Consider the following 21,740-nt stretch of genomic DNA (forward strand, 5'->3'; position numbering starts at 1 on the left):
GGTAAAATGTGCAGACACTTTGGTACATTCAATGGGGGTCTGGCGGCAGATTTCTTGCCAGTGGTGCAACTTGAATCCCTCCCTGTTAGTGTTGTTACACCCTCCGACAACACACCGACGAGGCATGATGTCTCCAAGGTTCCAAAAAATAGTCGAAAAAACGGAAAATAACAGAGCTGAGACCCGGTGTTTGTAATGTGAAAATGAAAATGGCGGGTGTATTACCTCAGTGACGTCACGTTCTGACGCCATCGCTAAAAGACCGATAAACAGAAAGGCGTTTAATTTGCCAAAATTCACCCATTTAGAGTTCGGAAATCGGTTAGAAAAATACATCGTCTTTTTTCTGCAACATCAAGGTATATATTGACGCTTACATAGGTTTGGTGATAATGTTCCCCTTTAAGTGTAGTCTTGGGCACCACGAGCTGGAACTGGCTCTCGGACCTCAGAGCACGCAAAGGATTGTATATTTGGATGAGGTCCGAGATATAATGAGGTGCCAGTCCATGTACAACTTTAAAAACAAAGAGCAAGATTTTAAAATCCATTCTAAAATGAACAGGGACCCAGTGCAAACGCTTAAGGATTAGGGTTATATGCTGGCGTTTACTGGCCCCTGTTAAAAGTCATGCTGCCGCGTCCTGGACTAACTGCAACCGGGAGAGAGCTTTTTGGCTAATGCCAGCATAAAGTGCATTGCAGTAGTCCAGGCGACTTGAAATAAAAGCATGCACGACTTGTTCAAAAAGGTTAAAAGATAAAACCGGTTTTACCTTTGCTAAAAGACGAAGATGATAAAAACAAGATTTTAAAACGCCATTGACTTGTTTGTCAAGTTTGAAATCGCTGTCTATAGTGACGCCAAGGCTGGGACGCACATAATTTTGCAATGGTCCCAAGTCAGTGAGGGCTGGACCGAAAACTAAAATTTGTGTTTTTCGCTCCATTCTATATTTAAAAATTCTGGGCTAACCAAGCCTTGACGTCGCATAGACAGTTGAGAAGGGGTGTCAGGGGGCCGTGGCCTTTTGAAATTGGCATATAATCTTCACCTAATTGGTCCCCAAAAATTTTTTTTGCAAATCAATAATTATAATCTGCAAATAATGTGCCGTTGTCTAGTGTCTGTGCCGTATAGAGCAGGAGTCGGGAACCTTTTTGGCTGAGAGATCCATGAAAGCCAAAGATTTTCAAACGTATTTCTGTGAGAGCCATATAATATCTTTTTAACACTGAATACAACTAAATGCATGTATTTTTTATTAATAACAACATTTTTAGAGTACAATAAGTCTCTTATTATTTTAATACAATTTTTAATCTGAAACTAAGTGAAGTGAAGTGAATTATATTTATATAGCGCTTTTTCTCTAGTGACTCAAAGCGCTTTACATAGTGAAACCCAATATCCAAGTTACATTTAAACCAGTGTGGGTGGCACTGGGAGCAGGTGGGTAAAGTGTCTTGCCCAAGGACACAACGGCAGTGACTAGGATGGCGGAAGCGGGGATCGAAGCTGCAACCCTCAAGTTGCTGGCTCGACCACTCTACCAACCGAGCTATACCGCCCCAACAATAAATAAAATACTTTTTACAAATAATGCGACTGTCAGAGTTTGTTGTTGACGAACCCCAAGATGCAGAGATGGAGGCAGGCATGGAGTGAGAAAACATGATTTAGTATAAATACTAAAACCAGAACAAACCAATGCGGTACAAAAAAAAGCATGCACGTGGGCGGATAACAAACAAAAAAGTCCTTAGCATGAAAGCTAGCAAGAAACAAAGGGGCCTAGCGTGGAAGGTAGCGGGTAGCAAACAGAAAAACTGGAAACCGCTAATGGCTAAAAAGGAAAACAGGAAACAAAAGAGCTAGGAGAAAACAAACTGCAAATAGCTAACAGGAACAGCTTACCGCTACGACGACAAGGACAAATAGTAGCACGACAGGTAGTAGCTGTAACGATGACATCGACACCGCATTTAGCAACGACAATAATCCAGCAGTGACTGGATGGGAAGACAGGTCTAAATAGGAGCCGACTGATTGACACCAGGTGTGGCCAGTTGCCAATCAGCCGCAGCTGAGGGGGAACACAGCACTCGGAGAGAAAGACAGGAAACCAACAAAATAAGAGCGCTGCCAGGAAACACTACACACACAGAGGAAAATGCAGAGGAAAAAACTAAAACATAGTCAAACTGTCAGAGGCAAGCCTGACAGTGACTTCTTGGACAGGTGTGGTAGAAAATGGATGGAAGGATTAAAAATTCATGCGAATGTTTTATATTTTGAACATTATTTTTACCACTGTGATTACCAGCAAAATTAATTATTACTTATTGTGTTAAGCAATGTTGGCTGAGATTTATCTGAGAGCCAGATGCAGTCATCAAAAGAGCTACATCTGGCTCTAGAGCCATAGGTTCCCTACCCCTGGTATAGAGCTTTGCAGGGTAACCATGTAGTACTCCAGTAGGTAGCAGCAGGTAGTTAATTTGTAGAAGTCGAAACACGTCGGGGATGGTTTGTCGTGATCCCAATACGCAGAGACAGCATGCAGGTAAAAAGGTATGTAATGCTTTAAACTAAAGGCTATGTCCCGCTAGGAAAACGCACTGAAGCATAGGGATGGCTATGCAAAACGTAAGGAAAACTGACCTGGTTACAAAGTAAAGAAAAACAGAATGCTGGACGACAGCAAAGACTTACAGTGTGTGTCCGTAAATGACATGACCACCAACAATGTCCCCACAAAAAAAGATAGCGTTCACACAACTGAAATCGTCTTGATTGCCAATAAAAAGCAGGTCAGGTAATATCACTCATAGGAAGGTGTGAAGCTACTACAGGAAAACCCCCAAAAAACAGGAAGAGCCACCAAAATGACAGCACAAGTGTTATGATCCGATGTTTATAGTTTATTTATGTCCACTTGTGTTTTCAGCACCTTTTTAGTTTGTGTGTCTCAGTTGCCATGACGGCAAATTACATTCACCTGCCTCTGGTTAGTGTTCGGGACGCACACCTGTTGCCCAGGCACTAATCAGAGGACTATTTAGTCCTTGACCTGACCTCACTCGGGCTGGCTTCCTAATTTGTTTTCTACAAGAGATGGCAACGTTTAATTCCTATCCTGTACCTGCTAGCTTCCACGCTTGGCTCTTTTACCTTCTAGCTCCCACGCTAGCTCCTTTAGTTTTTTGCCTTAAGTGCAATGAGCCCGTTTTTCTTTGTTCCCATTTAATTTATTTCTTAATGAATCGTTTGTTCCTACCTGCAAGATGTGTCCCAAGCTCGATCTGCATTCCTGGGAGAACAAATGCGACCCGGTCGTCACAGCAAGACAGGAACTAAAACACTACGCACAGGAAAACAACAAGCTAGAAAAAAAAAGACAACCTGGTGGAGTTTCATTTCTCAATATTTCTGCTTGAGGTGTACTTCCCGTATTTTTTCAATGAAAAAAAATGTGCTTTGGCTCAAAAACGGTTGAAAAACACTGACCTAAGAAATGCTTCATTAAAACAAAATATACATATGTAATCCCAATTTCCCTTTAGAAGCATACTGAAGTTTCGTTTCCTTATTAAAGTAGATTGTTGTCAGGGCATCTTTAATCAGCCTCATCCCAAGGGATGATATTTTTAGCCATCTTTTTTGGAGGCTAAGACTCCTTTACCCAGGCGGAGCTCTAATGAGATGGAGTGCTAGTGTAGGCAAGCGTTAATTAAGGCTAGTATGCAAGGGAAGAGACAAAAGCAACATGCTCATGGCATACATACATTAACTTCAGCCAACCTCCTGAATTTGTTCTCCCTCTTTGTTTCCCCCCTCCGACGTAGGTTGCACAAACAACAGATGGCTCTGATGCCGACCTGTGGAAGGACGGCTTATTCAAATCCAAGGTCACTCGGTACCTCTGTTTCACCAGGAAACCAGTAAGTGGGAATGTAAAGTATCACTTTCCTTGTGCGTCTTACAGTGGCACCCCTTTGTTTACTCCCTGTTATTTAGGTACATTTCTGCAGAGCAGAACACGCTTTGCACTCCGATTAGTCAAAGTCCCATTTTAAAAAGGCCAGCGCTGGCAGTGCAGTTTCGAATTTCTACATTTAATGGATTTGCATGCTTATTAAAATGTATAATACCTCAGTGTGATGTTTCTTTACGGATGTGATTTTCATAAATGCATTACACAACAATGAGCTGCACTTTAATTATTTCTAATAGTTTCGTCAAAAGCATCGCCGGAGGTGTCCGGATTTCAGTGCCTCTCCCGTGACGATCATACTCCGGTTTACACCCAGGCAACATTTTTGAGGTTGTACCGTTTAAATAAATCCCTAAATGATTATTGGCACATTATTGGCTTTAACACCATGCTAGCTGCGTGCTAGCCGATGTCATGCAGTGGACGGCCGCCGTTGTGATATGTTAACGACTGCAAGGCATACTTGATCAACAGCCATACAGGTTACGCTGAGGGTTGTGATACAAACAACTTTAGCACTGTTACAAATATGCACCACACTGTGAACCCACACCAAACAAGAATGACAAAAACATTTCGGGAGAACATCCGCACTGTAAAACAACATAAACACAACAGAACACATACCCAGAATCCCATGCATCCCTAACTATTCCGGGCACCATTATACCCCCCCCCCCCCCCCGCCCCCCCAACCTCGCCCACCTCCAACGATGCACGGAGGGGGGGTGTAAATGTAGCCCAGAAGTGTCAGGAAAGCATGGGATTCTGGGTATTTGTTGTGTTGTGTTTATGATGTGTTACGGGGCGGATGTTCTCCCGAAATGTGTTTGTCATTCTTGTTTGGTGTGGGTTCACAGTGTGGCGAATATTTGTAACAGTGTTAAAGTTGTTTATACGGCCACCCTCAATGTGACCTGTATGGCTGTTGAACAAGTATGCCTTGCAGTCACTTACATGTGTCAGCAAAAGCCACATACAAGTGACTGGTTCAGCAATATGTTAATTCATGTTGTAGAGGGTGCTAGGTGCACAGTCATCGTAGTGCGCCCTCATTTTGTTATTGATGTTAAATTCAGCAGACATTAGAGGACGGTTGTTCTGAAATTCGGGAATCCCCGGAAAAAATGGGAGGTTTGGCAAGTGTGACGTTGTCAAACGGCATTAATTTAAAACTTGCGGGCCGCACTAACATTACATTTTCATATTAAGGTGTGGGCCGCGTTCTGAGACCCCTGGTTTATACATAGCACAAATCAAAAAAAAAATGTTGTATGCAGTGTTATTTCATTTTAAATTTCAAAAGAGTTTTGGGGCTCCCATTGTTTTCCTTATTTTGTGAAACGGGTCCAAATGGCTCTTTGGGTGGTAAAGGTTGCCGACCCCTGCCGTAGAGCAGAGGAATTACCAGAAAAAAAAATGGGTTCACATTTTAGTACTTTATGATTACTGAATATGCAAACATGGGGTACAGTCATGTTAACACCACGGTAAACAATACCTAATGCTGACCTGTTAGTCATCAATTTTAGCAGTAGCTCATGTGTGAATAAAAAGGCATTTAAATAATGTACTCATGATTGTTGTATTCCATTCAGACTCTCGCATGCATTTGCATTTACTGTTGATGTGCAGACTGATACATAACACAGGACCCCGAGAACACACTAATGGATTATTTATAAAAACATTTGATTTAAAACTACCAGATCTCATCCAACTCAAGACTGCCCAAATGATTTATAAAGCAAGTAAAGATTCACTTCCAACAGGGTTACAGAGAAGATTTTTACAGAGAGAAGGGAATTATAATTTAAGAGGAGAACTACTTTTTAAGATCCAATATTGTAGAACAACGCAGAAACGAATGAGTATAACAATAGCAGGGGTTAAAATATGGAACTGTTTAAAGGATGAAATAAAACACAGCACCAACATAAACCAGTTTAAAAAGCTTTTTAAATCATTTATCATTAGTAAATATAAGAAAGAAGAGCAAACATTGTTTTAGAAAGACAATAATATATAATATGTATATAAATACAATTTATGATTTCATAATTATACATAAAGGTTATATTAAAATGTATATATTACCACTTTATATGGAATTTTAAAAAATTGTGTATATATAACATATATATATATATATATATATATATATATATATATATATATATATATATATATATATATATATATATATATATATAAGTGTATAAATATATATGTTTGATTTAAATGTTAAACTGTGTATATGAGACATGTGCTACATATATGTTGCTTATATATTGTTTAAAAAAAAAGTAATATAAGTGAAGCATGTTTTAGATTTTATATATTTTGAACCTTGTTCTTGTTGTGATGGGGTAGGTTTATATAAGCGTTGCTTCAACCTACACCCTTTCGGCTCAATCATTGCTCAAATTAGTGTTTTTTTTTTTTTCTTTTTTTGTTGTTGTTCTTTGTTTTATGTGAAGATTGCCGAAATGGTACATGGACATTAAAATATATTCTTATCCCAAGCCCGTCATTGCTTTGCCAATTGTCTTTTTGTATCGCTTAGAGCAGTGGTTCTCAACCTTTTTTCAGTGATGTACCCCCTGTGATAATTTTTTAACTCAAGTACCCCCTAATGAGAGGAAAGCATTTTTGCTTAAAAAAAAAGAAAGATAAAGAAGTAAAATACAGCACTATGTTATCAGTTTCTGATGCATTAAGTTGTATAACAGTGCAAAATATTGCTCATGTGTAGTGGTCTTAATTGAACTATTTGGGAAAAAAAGATATAAAAATAACTAAAAACTTGTTGAAAAATAAACAAGTGACTCAATTATAAGTAAGGATTTCTACACATAGAAGTAATCATCAACTTAAAGTGCCCTCTTTGGGGATTGAGGCGCAGTGGGAGAGTGGCCGTGCGCAACCCGAGGGTCACTGGTTCAAATCCCACCTAGTACCAACCTCGTCACGTCCGTTGTGTCCTGAGCAAGACGCTTCACCCTTGCTCCTGATGGGTGCTGGTTAGCGCCTTGCATGGCAGCTCCCTCCATCAGTGTGTGAATGTGTGTGTGAATGGGTAAATGTGGAAGTAGTGTCAAAGCGCTTTGAGTACCTTGAAGGTAGAAAAGCGCTATACAAGTACAACCCATTTATCATTTAATAGAGATCCATCTGGATTCATGAACTTAATTCTAAGGGCTCCTCATATCCTCACATTGTTTATAATCATAGCCTCCAGCAGCAAGAGCGATTCGGACGATTTCCCCATTAATTTGAGCGAGGATGAAAGATTTGTGGATGAGGAAAGTTAGAGTGAGGCACTAGAAAAAAAAAAAAGCGACGGCAGTGGGGGCGATTTAGATATTATTAGACACATTTACTATGATAATTCTGGAAAATCCCTTATCTGCTTATTATGTTACTAGTGTTTTAGTGACATTATAAAGTCATACCTGAAAGTCGGAGGGCTGCGGCTGCCGCCAGTGTCTCTGAGGGAAGCCATATGGAGTATCCAAGAAAGTGACAGCTGCCTTTTTCGCAAACTCCGCTCAAGTTTCCGGTAAGAACCGACTTAATATCACAATTTTCTCATCCAAAAACTTGCTGGTTGACATGTGATAGAGAAACATGTTCGCTTGACCACTCGACGTTTTCAACAGGATACCTCGCGGGAAATTTAAAATTGCAATGTTAAGATGTCTTCATTGATATATAAACTATCAGACTGCGGGGTCGGTAGTAGTGGGTTTCAGTAGGCCTTTAAACAGAATATGAATACTTGCCAATTATTTTCTGCAGGGGTTGTCCTCTAACATCCAGACAACTTGGCAGCAGCAGCCACATTCTCAAGCTCAATCTGGCCCGCTGGCTAGTTTAAAGCATACAAATAGCCTTGCCCTTGCTCCTGTATATTATCTTAAAATGTGTGTCTACATTGTTTTAAAGAATGTGACAGGAATAAAACGTGACAGCGCCATCAATAGAGGCCGTTTTATCTGCCAGTCAAAGGTGCTCCTATGGTAATTGTCTACGACAAAAACAGATTTTGTAAAATTAGCCCCAGAATTATACGGCGGGAAGTAAATAGTCTGCGATTTATCATACTCTGTATTGAAACTGGATGGACCCCTTTTGTCATGTTGTAATGGGGAGAAGCAAAAGAGGCACGATTTTAAAAAAGCTCTCATGCATAGTAATAACATTCATCCATATTCCCCCATAAGTCAGTGTAAAAACTATGAATAAAATATCTCTAATGGCAATGACTGTTGAGCAGATACAGCTCAGGAAATCCAACCATTGACTCACGCCTGGTTTAGTCCACTTTCTAGTTATTACAATTTATCAGAGCCAAAAATTTAAAAGAGTCATGCTTGAAAGTGTCACCTATCACACTACCTGATTGTTTTAAATCAGCACAATTTGGTAGAGTAGACTTCTCATCCTCATACCATCATCATACAGCTGCTCCCCAAATGACAAAAAAATATTTGGTTCACGTTCAAAGAAGCTGTTTTTGTTTGTTTACTTGTGGTGTGATTGTTTTTTTTTAAGTATACAGTAGGAATCTTAGAGTTCCAATTAACGTGGACCCCGACTTAAACGAGTAGAAAAACTTATTCGGGTGTTACCATTTAGTGGTCAATTGTACGGAATACTTACTATACTCTGCAATCTACTAATAAAAGTTTCATTTAATCAATCAAAGGTAGGTTGGTCTTCATTGTCATTGCACAAGTACAACCAAAAATTAGTTTTCAGCACAAACCCGTTCAAGATTACACAAACAAATAGCGTACAGTGTTACAGAACAGGACAACACAAAGCGCCCCCCAAAGATGGGGGAGGATGAGTGAAAAAATACAATCTAGTCTGGGCTCCTAAGGGTGCCCAGTCTGGAGTGGGAAAAAACCTCCATAGCGAAGCACATATACATATTACAACATACATCTTAAGACTTGCAACAGAGGGGAGGGAGTATAGGGGCTACCGTGGCGGGCTGCAGCTCTTCAGGTGCTTCCCAGCCTTCCCAATCCTAAAAGATTTGCGTCAAGGGCGTTTGATCTGGGGTGGGGTATGTGCGTGTAGCTAATATAGCGAATTTTGACACTTACATCATGTGTTGCCTTCATTCTAACAGTTATATAAGGCTTTTATTTTTTTTGCGGCTCCAGCCGGATTTTTTTTTTGGTCCGATATGGTTCTTTCAACATTTTGGGTTGCTGACCCCTGATCTACTGCATATATATATATATATATATATATATATATATATATATATATATATATATATATATATATATATATGTATATGTATATGTATATATATACACAATTGTGTAAATCACAACATAATAGGAACTATTTATTCCGATTAACTTAATTTATTACCGTATTTTTTAGTTGTGATCCGCTTCTCGGATCACATTTTGATTTCGGTTTTTGAGTCCTTTTGTATTCTTGGTTTGTTTTGGACTCTTCCGATTCTTAGTCTGTGCACTTCCTTGTTTGTTCCCTTACCATGGTTTCGTATTCGTTCCACTTACTACTTTCGGTTGACGCGCACCTGTTTTCTGATTACTGCCAGTATTTAAACCTTCCTTCTCCCTTTGTTTAGCCTGGTCCTTTTGTTTGCGGTAAGCAACGTTCACGTGGTCATTTTCCTATGTCTTGTTCCGTGCTAAGTTTTATCTTAGCTTCCCGTGCGCTCGGCACGTTTGTTTCGGACTTTTTCATCAGTGCTAAGTGTTAGCCTAGCTCCCCGTGCGTTGGCACGGCATGCACTTTCTTTTGCCTTTTGTGTCAGTGTTCTTTTATATTTTTTGTATTAAAACAAGCTCTTACCTGCCTATCTCGTCCATACTGGTCCTCTTGCATCCCTGGGGTAAAAAAGGCGCAACAACATGCGCGCACCGCTTGATATTTTTCTGACTATAAGTCGCAGTTTTTTTCATAGTTTGGCCGGGGGTGTGACTTATACTCAGGAGCGACTTATGTGTGAAATTATTAACACATTACCATAAAATATCAAATAATATTATTTCGCTCATTCATGTAAGAGACTAGACGTATAGGATTTCATCGGATTTAGCAATTAGGAGTGACAGATTGTTTGGTAAACGTATAGCATGTTCTATATGTTATAGTTATTTGAATGACTCTTACCATAATATGTTACGTTAACATACCAGGCACCTTCTCAGTTGGTTATTTATGCGTCTTATAACATACACTTATTCAGCCTGTTGTTCACTATCTTTATTTATTTAAAATTGCCTTTCAAATGTCTATTCTTGGTGTTGGGTTTTAGCAAATAAATTTCCCCCAAAAATGCGACTTATACTCCAGTGCGACTTATATATGGTTTTTTCTTTGTTCATTATGCATTTTCGGCCAGTGCCGCTTATACTCTGAAAAATACGGTACTTATTTTGTTTGTGTTACGTATTGAGCATAATAAGTAGACTAAAGATAAATAGATAGTACTGTTTTGATTCCTTCAGGAGAGTTTCCTCAGGAAAATTTAAAGTGATAGTACTTGTTGTAGGGGTATTATTAGTTAAGGTCTGTTTCTTCCTACTCCTTTTTGGACATTTCAAAGTGTAAAACGGTAAATATTTGATTCACAACAACGTAACCTTGTATGCATTTTCAAAATAAATATTCATAATACATTATCATATCCTGTCCATTAGGGGTCTGATGTCGTTGTGGACGTGAAGTTGACTGACATGAAGGAAGCATTGCCAGAGGGCTTCACACACATTCAAGAAACATTGGACTCAAGTAAGAAAACAGAAAATGGAAATCCTAATTTGGCTCCTTGGTTCTTTTTCTCTGACCAGTTCATACGGAAGGGGCAGCTTTGCTTGAGATCGTGAATGTTTAATGGGTGCAGGTTAGCTTAATTTATGGTCGACACTGGGAATAAAATAAACATTTTGCCCCAGAGGTACAAGAGGAGAGAATCATGAGTCATTGTTTATCTCAGCTTGAGCTGGACTTTTTCTTTATGAGGGGCTTATTTATTTATGTATTTATTTGGGGAGAGGACAAGTGGATGTGGGTTATCTAATATTAATGAACTGCATTCGCAATGTTTTAGTGCTTTTTGAGTGCTGTGTATTTCCCCTTCTCTATCCATGCCTCGGAAATGTAATAATATTTTGGTGTGTGGAGCGAGGACAGCTTGTTTATTATTTTTATTATCGTTCCATTTACACTGCACTTTCGAGTGTTGCTGGGGAAATAAATGAGCAAGGCACAGAAGCAATATAGAAAACCATGGCGTGTCTTTTTTTTAGGTGAGAATGAAAGAAGAGATTATGTCCTGTTTGGCTATGGTGTAATTTAATATGTTATTACTTTATGTGCGTCCATGTTTAGTGCACATGTGACATAATATATGAGTTTATATTCAGACAATCTAGTTTAAATCCCTGTTGTGTACTAATGTTGGAAAATTTGTGTTTATCAACTAAAATAATACAAATGATTACAGCTCATACAAATATGTGTTTTTTAGCTACTCTATTATATATATATATATATATATATATATATATATATATATATATATATATATATATATATATATATATATATATATATATGTATGTATGTATGTTAATTGACAGATCCCGACAAAATTAAAATCTAGGTAAAACAAAGTGCAAACTATACGGCTATTACTAAAATAATTACTCTTTGATAAATGCAATTAATTACTAGGGAAAGTATGTGTGTGTGTGTACATATATATATATTTATATATATATATATATATATATATATATATATATATGTAAACTATACACAATATATATATATATATATATATATATATATATATATATATATATATACTGTGTATATAAATATATGCAAATATATATGTATACATCTATAAAAATATGTATTTTGTAAATTTTACTCTAAAAAATTTGGCCCAATATATATTGTACAAAATCTAAAGTACAAAGTAGTATAATCTCAGGCTGGGCTTTCATGAGTTGTTTTTAGCCTGAAAAAACTAAATACATGATGATTTATTGTTTTTTCATGTTTGTCCGACTAAATAGAGGAACCGGCCATGAGGAAGAGGAGGCTATGTGTGAAAATCAGCCCATGTGAAGCTGCAGAAACGGCTGTGTATGACATCCAGATCACTGCCAAATCCAAGCACCATCTGGTTCACTACACCTGCATTGGGTATGTTTTTGTGGCAATTCAATTAGCAAATAGCTTTATTTTTATGCATTATGGACGTAGGTTTTTGGAAACATGGCCTTTATACCCTAAATACCTCTAAAGGCCTTAGTGGCCACATGCGTGGAGAGCACCTTTTAGCTCGTATCTCCGAAATTGTGTTCACTACTGAATTGGGGTCTTATGCCGACATATGGACACTTCGACTGCTATCTGGTGGTGTCAGAAGAGTATAACATACAATGGAATTCGGAAAAAAAAAGTGTAGAAATACAAATGTGCATGTCACTACACATAAAGTACACGATTGTGTACTTATGGACTAAGTACATCATATTAAAATATAGATTTTAGTCTTTATTCTAATTAGGGTCCAATAAGCCCAAATAGTAAGGAGAAATTTAAAAAGCATGTAAACAAACAGTTTGGGCCTCAAGAGAAGACTTTCTACACAACTTTTGGTGTCTGTGTAAATGTGTTTCTTCATCCAGAATACCATTTTTAAAGAGTTCCAAGATCAGAGCATCTGGATGATAACAATCGGGGGCATTCCTATTATATTGGCTATGTAATAGAATATAATTCAATATCAGGGTATCCGCGGATCCTTAAAAAGTCTTAAAAAGTCTTAAATTCATGTATCTAAAATTAAGGCCTTAAAAAGTATTAATTTGATTAGAAATTCCTAGAATGGTCTTAAATTCAGTACTCAATGGTCTTAAATTGTCCGGCCAGTTTTTTTGTCTTTTTTTTCGGGGCACGTCTTTGAGTAAAAGTTACGGCACGTCTTTGAGTAAAAGTGAGTGATTTCAGCTCACTCATTTTTTTTTCTTTGTATCTCTTCAAGAGATACAAAGAAAAAATAGGTGAGCTGAAAAAAATAGAGGCAGAACTTGTGAATGAGAACAGCCAGCTGAAGCTCAACTGAGGCTCATTTGAGTGTGTGTTCAGTGTTTTGTTGTTGATGTTATAATACTGTTTTGCACTATTATTGCACTATTATTGACCAAATGTTATTTATTTTTACCCCTCACCTCGGTTATTATGTTTTTACTGGTGTTGGTGTTGGTTTGTTTGTTCTGGATGTCAAAGTTTTTGGATCTCTCAAGATTTTTGATAAGCTGTTTGGCAGAGTGGTGCTTATCAGTTTACAAAAAGTAAACTTGACTGATTGTCATTGAGGTTGTAGTACAACCCTCGCTTATATTAATAGATTTTTTATTATTTTTTTCGGTCTTAAATTTCTTTCAAGGTGGCATTAAAAAGGTCTTAAAAAGTCTTAAATTTGACTTGCGGAAACCTGCAGATACCCTGCAGATACATACATACATACACATACGTGTGTGCGTGTGTGTTTCTGTGTGTGTGTGTGTGTGTCCCAAATGTTTTTGAAAATGATGAACCCAAATTGTATTAACATTTTAAAGATTGTTTACAGTGGGGCCTCCATTTACAAACCCTTCAATGTAGGAACTTTTTAAAATACGAACCACCGATCAAATAAAAATGGTGTATGAACGTTTCATCCACCCATTTAGTGCCCAGCAGCACAGCGATTGTGGGCAGGATGATCAATCCCCAAACCTTGGTGCTTATTTAGTCTGTTCAAATGTATGCACAGTAAAGACATGTGAAATATCCCTGTTTTGGTTAAACATTTGTACCAATAATATACTTTATACAAACACTTATACTACCATTATTATTTATTTCCCACATTTAGTTTTGTAATTAACATTGATCATAGGATTAACTACTAGTGTTGATTCAAGAGTGATATATTTTTCTAAGACATCAGTTTTAAAGTTATTTTTAAATGTGTGAATGGAACTGGAACATTTTAAGGAATCATCCAAGCTGTTCCACAGATGGACTGCCCAGACAGAAACACATCTACTTTTTAAATAGTTCTTATGTTTTCTTTCTGAAAGACAGCTGAACCTCAGAGATCATAGGGACTCTACCTAGGTTTGAACCTCTCCTGTAGACGCCGAGGCAGAATGCGGTTATGAGCTTTATACGTCACAATAGCAGTGTTGAGGTCAACGACATTGTGCAGTTTGGATGTTTTTATTTTAATAAACAGAGCATTTGCATGGTCATAATAATCCGCATAATTTACAATTCTAATGGCTTTCTTCTGAAGCAAGAACATAGAGTTGATGATTGATTTGTAATTGTTACCCCAGATTTCAACACAATAGTTGAGCTATGGCAGTACGAAATAATTATATAACGTGTTAAGAGCCTCTTGATTTACAGAGTTTTTAATTTTATGTAACGTAGCAATCATTTTTGCCATCTTTGTCTTGAGCATATTTATGTGCAGTTTATTTATGCACATAAATTTAAATGTATTTATTAATCACAGAGCGCATGTGTAGAGAAAGTTAAAGATGATTAGCGACTGCACAGGTCTCGCCGTCATCCGTCAAACGTCATAAGGCGCAAGTGTAGAGACTCAAACATACTACAGTATAACAAGTAATCCCATTTAATAACACCCGCAAAAGTTAATGCGGCACAACTTTAGAGTATTGATTCCACAATCAAACCCCGACCAAGTCATACCAAAGACTATAAAAATGTGACCCATTACCTCTCTGCTTGGCACTCAGCATAAAGTGTTGGAATTGGGGGTTGAACATACTTGCCAACATTGAGACCCCCGATTTCGGGTGGTGAGGGGGTCACGGGTGGGGTTAGGAAGCGTGGTTGGGGTGTGGGGCGTGGTTAAGAGGGGAGGAGTATATTTACAGCAAATTCACCAACTTGAGTATTTTATGTATGTATATATATATATATATATATATATGTATATGAAATACTTGACTTTCAGTGAATTCTAGCTTTATATATTTATTTTATTACATATATATATATATATATATATATATAAATACAATAAATAGTTGAATTTCAGACGGCACCTGTCAAATACACAGTAATAAAAACACAGTTCTTCTACTTACTGTACTGTGCTTGCTGGTTACTAAAAAAACAACAACACTAACCTTTCACTGTTTGAGTAACCTTTGTTCTACCATTTGCGTACTGGCCAATCAAAAAGCAACCCTGGCCATAACGCTATAGCCAACATTCACCAGGAGATGGCAACAGACAACATAGATCACTCTATTACAGACGGCGTCGCCATAGCTGTAACCTCCGCGTTCTTCTGCTTCGTCTCCTATTTTATTTTTTATTAAAATCCGTAGATGTTGTAACGTGATTGGGCAGGCAAGCTGTTAATCTATGGGAAAGTGGATGTGAAAACAGACTGTCCCCACTCATGTCCACACGGAGCTGGAAGGGGCGTGGCCTCCAGCTGCGGCTGAATTTCGGGAGATTTTCAGGAAAAAATTTCCTCTGGGAGGTTTTCGGGAGAGGCGCTGAATTTCGAGAGTCTCCCGGAAAATCCGGGAGGGTTGACAAGTATGGGGTTGAATCACCAAAAATGATTCCCGGGCGTGGCACGGCTGCTGCCCACTGCTCCCCTCACCTCCCAGGGGGTGAACAAAGGGATGGGTCGAATGCAGAGGACAAATTTCACCACACCTAGCGTGTTTGTGTGACAATCATTGGTACTTAAACTTTGATTGCGAAAACAAAGATATGTTCACTTCATCGTGATAAACTGCAGTTTTTATTCAGTTAATTATATTCACAGTCTCAATAGTTAACAATGTTGTAGTTTTTGCTAACCACTCCTCATGTCTCTCTTTCTGCCTGTGGGCTCCTCGTGCAACAACTAATAATATGAATGCAGTTTGAATGAGATCCCTATATCGTCATTGTGGGATAATAAAAGTCTATATGTCTCAGACAGAGGTGGTACAACAGCGCCTGTTGGGGACACGGTGTGCGATATCTGGTGTGCTGCAAGCTGGTATTCCTTTCCTCTGTCAAGAGGCTTTGACAGTTACTCCAATGAAGAGGATTTTCCAACTTGCATTTCCAGACAGAATTAATTCCAATTTGTTGGTGTAGGGAACCCACACAGTCATGGGGAGATCATGCAAACTCCACACCTCCGAAGACATGCACCTGGGGCTAGGTTGATTGGCAACACTAAATTGGCCCTAGTGTGTGAATGTGACTGTGAATGTTGTCTGTCTATCTGTGTTGGCCTTATGATGAGGTGGTGACTTGTCCAGGGCGTACCCCGCTGCAGCTGAGATAGGCTACAGCACCCCCCACGACCCCAATAGGGACAACCGGTAGAAAATGGGTTGGATGGATTGTTGGTGTAGGTTAACACATGGTTATCCACATGTGGCTGGATATGAGTGCACATGTGTGTTTACAGTATGTTGTCTCTAAAGAAAGGAGAAAAGAAGAGAAAATAATGAATACCAATCAGAGATGTCCGATAATGGCTTTTTTACCGATATTTCGATATTGCGCAACTCTTAATTACCGATACCGATATCAACCTTTACCGATATATACAGTCGAGGAATTAACACATTATTATGCCTAATTTTGTTGGGGCGGATGGTAGAGTGGCCGTGCCAGCAACTTGAGGGTCGCAGGTTCGATTCCCGTTTCCGCCATCCTAGTCACTGCCGTTGTGTCCTTGGGCAAGACACTTTACCCACCTGCTCCCAGTGCCACCCACACTGGTTTAAATGTAATTTAGATATTGGGTTTCACTATGTAAAGCGCTTTGAGTCACTAGAGAAAAGCGCTATATAAATATAATTCACTTCACAAATAATTTACTTGTGATTCCCCGCTGGATGCATTAAATAACGTAACAAGGTTTTCCAAAATAAATCAACTCAAGTTATGGAAAAAAAAATGCCTACTTAGCACTGCCATATTTATTATTGAATTCACAAAGTGCATTATTTTCTTTTAAAATGCTTCAAAAAAAGCAGCTTGGAATTTGGGACATGCTCTCCCTGAGAGAGACTACGAGGAGGTTGAGGTGGGCGGGATTGGGGGGGCGGGTTTGAGGTGGGGGGTAGGGAGTGTATATTTTAGCGTCCCGGAAGAGTTAGTGCTGCAAGGTTTTCTGGGTATTTGTTCTGTTGTGTTTATGTTGTGTTACGGTGCAGATGTTCTCCCGAAATGTGTTTGCTATTCTTGTTTGTTGTGGGTTCACAGTGTGGCGGATATTTGTAACAGTGTTAAAGTTGTTTATACGGCCACCCTCAGTGTGACCTGTATGGCTGTTGACCAAGTATGCCTTGCATTAACTAGTGAATGTGAAAAGCCGCAGATAAAATCTGACTAGGTCGGCACACAAAAACAATGACTTAAAAGTTTATTGGCGCTGTGTTCTTCTCCCTATGTCCGTGTATCCAGCGGTGTTTTAAAAAGTCATACATTTTACTTTTTGAAACCGATACCAATAATTATGAAACTGATATTACATTTTAAAGCATTTATCAGCCGATAACATCAGCAGTCAGATATTATCGGACATCCCTTATACCAGGGGTGCCCACACTTTTTCTGCAGGCGAGCTACTATTCAATTGACCAACTCGAGGGGATCTACCTCATTTATATATATCATTTATATTTATTTATTTATGAAAGAGACATTTTTGTAAACAAGTTAAATGTGTTTAATGATAATACAAGCATGTGTAACACATATAGATGTCTTTCTTTCACGAAGACAAGAATATAAGTTGGTGTATTACCTGATTCTGATGACTTGCATTGATTGGAATCAGACAGTAATGATGATAACGCCCACATTTTCCTTTCTGTACAATACCACATGAAAGTGGTTGGTTTTTGGCATTTAATTCATCCAGCTTCCATACACTTTACAAGAAAAACATTGGCGGCAAATTCCGTAGCTTGCTTGATTGACATTCACGGCACCCGAGGGTCTTGTGAGATGACGCTGGCTGCTGCCAGTTCATTATTATGAGAAAATGACAGAGAGGAAGGCGAGAAACACTTTTTATTTCAACAGACTCTCGCGCCGTCCCTTCCGTCAAAACTCTAAAGGCCGACTGCACATTTCCTATCTTCACAATAAAAGCCCTGCTTCATGCTGCCTGCGCTAACAAAATAAGAGTCTCGGAAAGCTGGCGTGCACAAGTGATGTGCACGCCAGCTTTCTGAGGGATCGCTTGTGCACGCCAGTTTTCCGAGACTCTGTATTTAGTTAGCGCAGGCAGCATGAAGCAGGGCTTTTATTGTGAAGATAGGAAATGTGCAGTCGGCCTTTAGAGTTTTGACGGAAGGTACGGCGCTAGAGTCTGTTGAAATAAAAAGTGTTTCTCGCCTTCCTCTCGGTCATATTTTAATAATAATGATCTTGCAGCAGCCAGCGTCATCTCACAAGACCCTCCGGTACCGTGAATGTCATTTAAGTGACGTCTTGGTGAAGATTGATGATCACTAATTTTTAGGTCTATTTTTTTTAAAAGCCTGGCTGGAGATCGACTGACACACCCCCCGCGGTCGACTGGTAGCTCGCGATCGACATAATGGGGATCCCTGCCTTATACCAATACATGGCAAGGTGACGGATAATAGTTATTTTAATATTAAAGCAGTGAGCAGAGTTGAACGGGCCCTCGCCCCCTTGCGACGCTTGCGGTCAAGTCCCATCCGACATCCCAACCCGCCATCAAAACTTTCAGGAAGATCGAGGCATAAAGTTAGGACATTTATAATTTTTCACCACTAGGGGTCGATAAAGGCCTTGCAGTATTCATGCTGTTCGGTCCCACCCAACGCCCCAAACCATGCTAAATTTTGGAAAGATTAGAGCATGTGGACGGAAGCTATGAGAGTTATAATTTTTCACCTGTATGGGTCGATAAAGGTGCTGTAGTAGTTATGCAGTTGCATCCCACCCAACACCCCGACCCACCATAAAAACATTTGGGAAGATTGGAGCATGGTGACGGACATTGTGGGCATTATAATTTCTTACCACAAGGACACTGCAGTTGTCATGCTGTTAGCTCCCGCCCGAAAACTGGGCCCACCATACAACATTTTGGGAAGATTGGGAAATGTGGACGGAAGTTATGAGAGTTATACTTTTTCACCACTGGGGTAAAAAAAAGGCGCCACAGTAGTTTTGCAGATGCATCCCACACAACATCGGGACTAACCATAAAAAAAATTCAGGAAAATTGGAGCTTGTGGATGGGCGTTATGATCGTTACAATTTCTTACCACAAGGGGGCGATAAAGGCGCTGCAATAGTCATACTGTTAGATCCCAGCCGACACCTGGACCCACCATAAAATAGTTCGGGAAGATTGGAGAACGCTGACTAATTTTATGAAAGTTATACTTTTTCACCTCCAGGGGGCGATAAACACGGCACAGTTGTTACGCATTTAAGTCGGATCCTTCACCACAATGCACCATAAAAGGTTCAGTAAAAACGGAGCATGTCGAAGGAAGTTTTGACTGCTATAAATTTCGACCACAAAGGGGCGATATTGGCATGCAGTTGCCTCCCACCCATTATCATGATCCACCATCAAAAATTGAAGCTACGACAGTTATAATTCTTCATAATAATATAAACTCTTATTTATAATGCACTTTTCATTTGACACTTATTCCCAAAGTGCTACATATTTAAAGAAAGAAAAACAAAAAAAAAGAAGAAAAAAATGCATAAAACCGTTCACAAAATTTACAGATTAAAATGTGCTATAAGCTTTTCCAAATAGGTCCCGAGAACTTTTTTAAAAGGCATGCGTCTGTTTTTTGTTGGTTGGGTTAAGCAGTGCTAGCTAATGAGCTGAAAGCCCTGGGTTGTCAACTGATTGCCCTGCACAGCTCTTAAGGCATAGCTAAGTGTTATTTACACAACATACTATGGCATTCAGTAGATAACAGACTTCCATCCATCCATTTTTTGTACATAGAAATTGTCACAGGGAAGCATAGGCAATCTGGTTTTCAGTGGCATCAAGTAGTATACCGAGCTGGCAACCAAAACAGGACTGCTTCACTGTCATGTAACAACAAGAACGGTTCTTGTTCGTTATAGTATGTTGCATACAGATGTCTTTGAGTGCCAGACTGGCGGTCAGAGTTGAAAGCAAGGACTACAGAACAAACTGAAACACGTACAACAGAACATCGGCAGCTCCTCCATATTTTCATGGATAAATGTCTGTCCTTTGGCTTGCTGGGGTTTCATGTGCTGCAGTCGAGCTGACTCTACGAGTCTGCTACCCGTTGGGATGTTTGTTTCTCTGCTTCGGTCGTTTGCTTCTTGTCCTTCATATTTCCCAGTACCGGAAATTGGAAGCCATCATTGTGTTAATCTGTGGACAGTCACTATTTAAACCGTGGCAGCAAGGAGGCTTGTCAGTCATATTATGCTCGCAATTTAAAGCAAATTACTTGAAAGTTCAAGATTTCAGCCTTGAATTTCTCTCTTTTGATTCATTTTGGGACATTTTTGAGCTTCATATACACCCAATTTGGATTCAGCACCCCTCTGGTTAACTATTTGGATAAATAAGACCTTTTCAAAAATTCTGCATATACTATTCACTCTATTAAGGACAGCTAAGTTGCATGGCATTTGCATCGCAGCCATGTTCAGAGGACTACCTTTAATGTACAGTCTGCACACTAATGTCATGTTCTTCTTGCTGCACAGAGAAATCAATAACATGGGAATCTGGTATCGAGTGGGAGATGTGCCTCATCTGCAGATATCTCAGGAGACACCTAGCGCAGATAACTCTGATTCCTCATCTGACATTGCCAGGTAATGATTTACAAAAACCGATTACATGATATATTGTTAATTGTAATTAAATGTGTTTTGTCAGTGTATCATCAAATATTTCACGGTAAAAGCAGAGGTCTGTCAATTGAGCAATTTACTGCATGAACAATGTTGTGAGAGTAAATTCAAGAGAGGCTAACCTGAGTTCAAAAAGGGCTAAACCTCTATTTTTATGGAGTTTCCCAAGCGGCACAGTCAGGTTGCTCTGTGACTGTAGCAAGAACATTGCTGTGCACACAAACAGGGAGGAGATATAGCCTGGAGAGGGAGCAACAGCTGCAGCGGAAGAGAAGAAAGCTACAAAATATTTGGCATGCTGGAATGCGCGTGTCCGCTCCCTGCTCAGGCTGCTCCAGCATCCTCCGCCCCGGGCCTTAGAGAAAGCTCCAAGGCAGATAAGCTTGATTATTTATTGCAACGAAAACCTGGGGATTCCCACTGCAAATTGTAAATAAACAGCCAAGACGGTGTCAGAGTGTGCTTGGCACAGGCTGCTGGCAGGTATGCCAGCATGAAGCTTTTTATTTTTTTTCTTTGCTGAACTCAGTAAAAAAAGCCACTTAAAATATCCAAAGAAAGCCAACAACTGTTCACATGGAAATACATTAAGATGGGAATAAATAAATAAAATGAGTAAAAAGCCACACATTCGGAGGCAAAGCGTTTAGGCCCGTGTGTGCCTTTTCAGCTTTTACTGGTAATCCTCAGCTCTTTTGAAGTTTGTGAGGATGAGAGGTTGGGATGAAATGCACCTCGAAGCAACGCACACCCCCTCTGATGCCTGCTGAG

At 39.2% G+C, this 21,740-nt stretch overlaps 1 protein-coding gene across 3 annotated transcripts in view; it reads left to right on the top strand.

Annotated features, from left to right (window-relative positions):
• mvb12bb (multivesicular body subunit 12Bb) overlaps positions 1-21,740 on the top strand; it is a 125,519-nt gene that overhangs the window by 25,702 nt on the left and 78,077 nt on the right. For all 3 annotated transcript variants that reach the window (XM_061905030.1, XM_061905031.1, XM_061905029.1), the window contains exons 3-6: positions 3,850-3,945; positions 10,697-10,787; positions 12,083-12,212; positions 20,820-20,930. In XM_061905030.1, coding sequence (XP_061761014.1) covers positions 3,850-3,945; positions 10,697-10,787; positions 12,083-12,212; positions 20,820-20,930 — 428 coding nt within the window. The remainder of the gene's footprint in view (positions 1-3,849; positions 3,946-10,696; positions 10,788-12,082; positions 12,213-20,819; positions 20,931-21,740) is intronic.

Source organism: Nerophis ophidion, linkage group LG07 (genome assembly GCF_033978795.1).
Source record: "Nerophis ophidion isolate RoL-2023_Sa linkage group LG07, RoL_Noph_v1.0, whole genome shotgun sequence".
NCBI classification, from domain to species: Eukaryota; Metazoa; Chordata; class Actinopteri; order Syngnathiformes; family Syngnathidae; genus Nerophis; species Nerophis ophidion.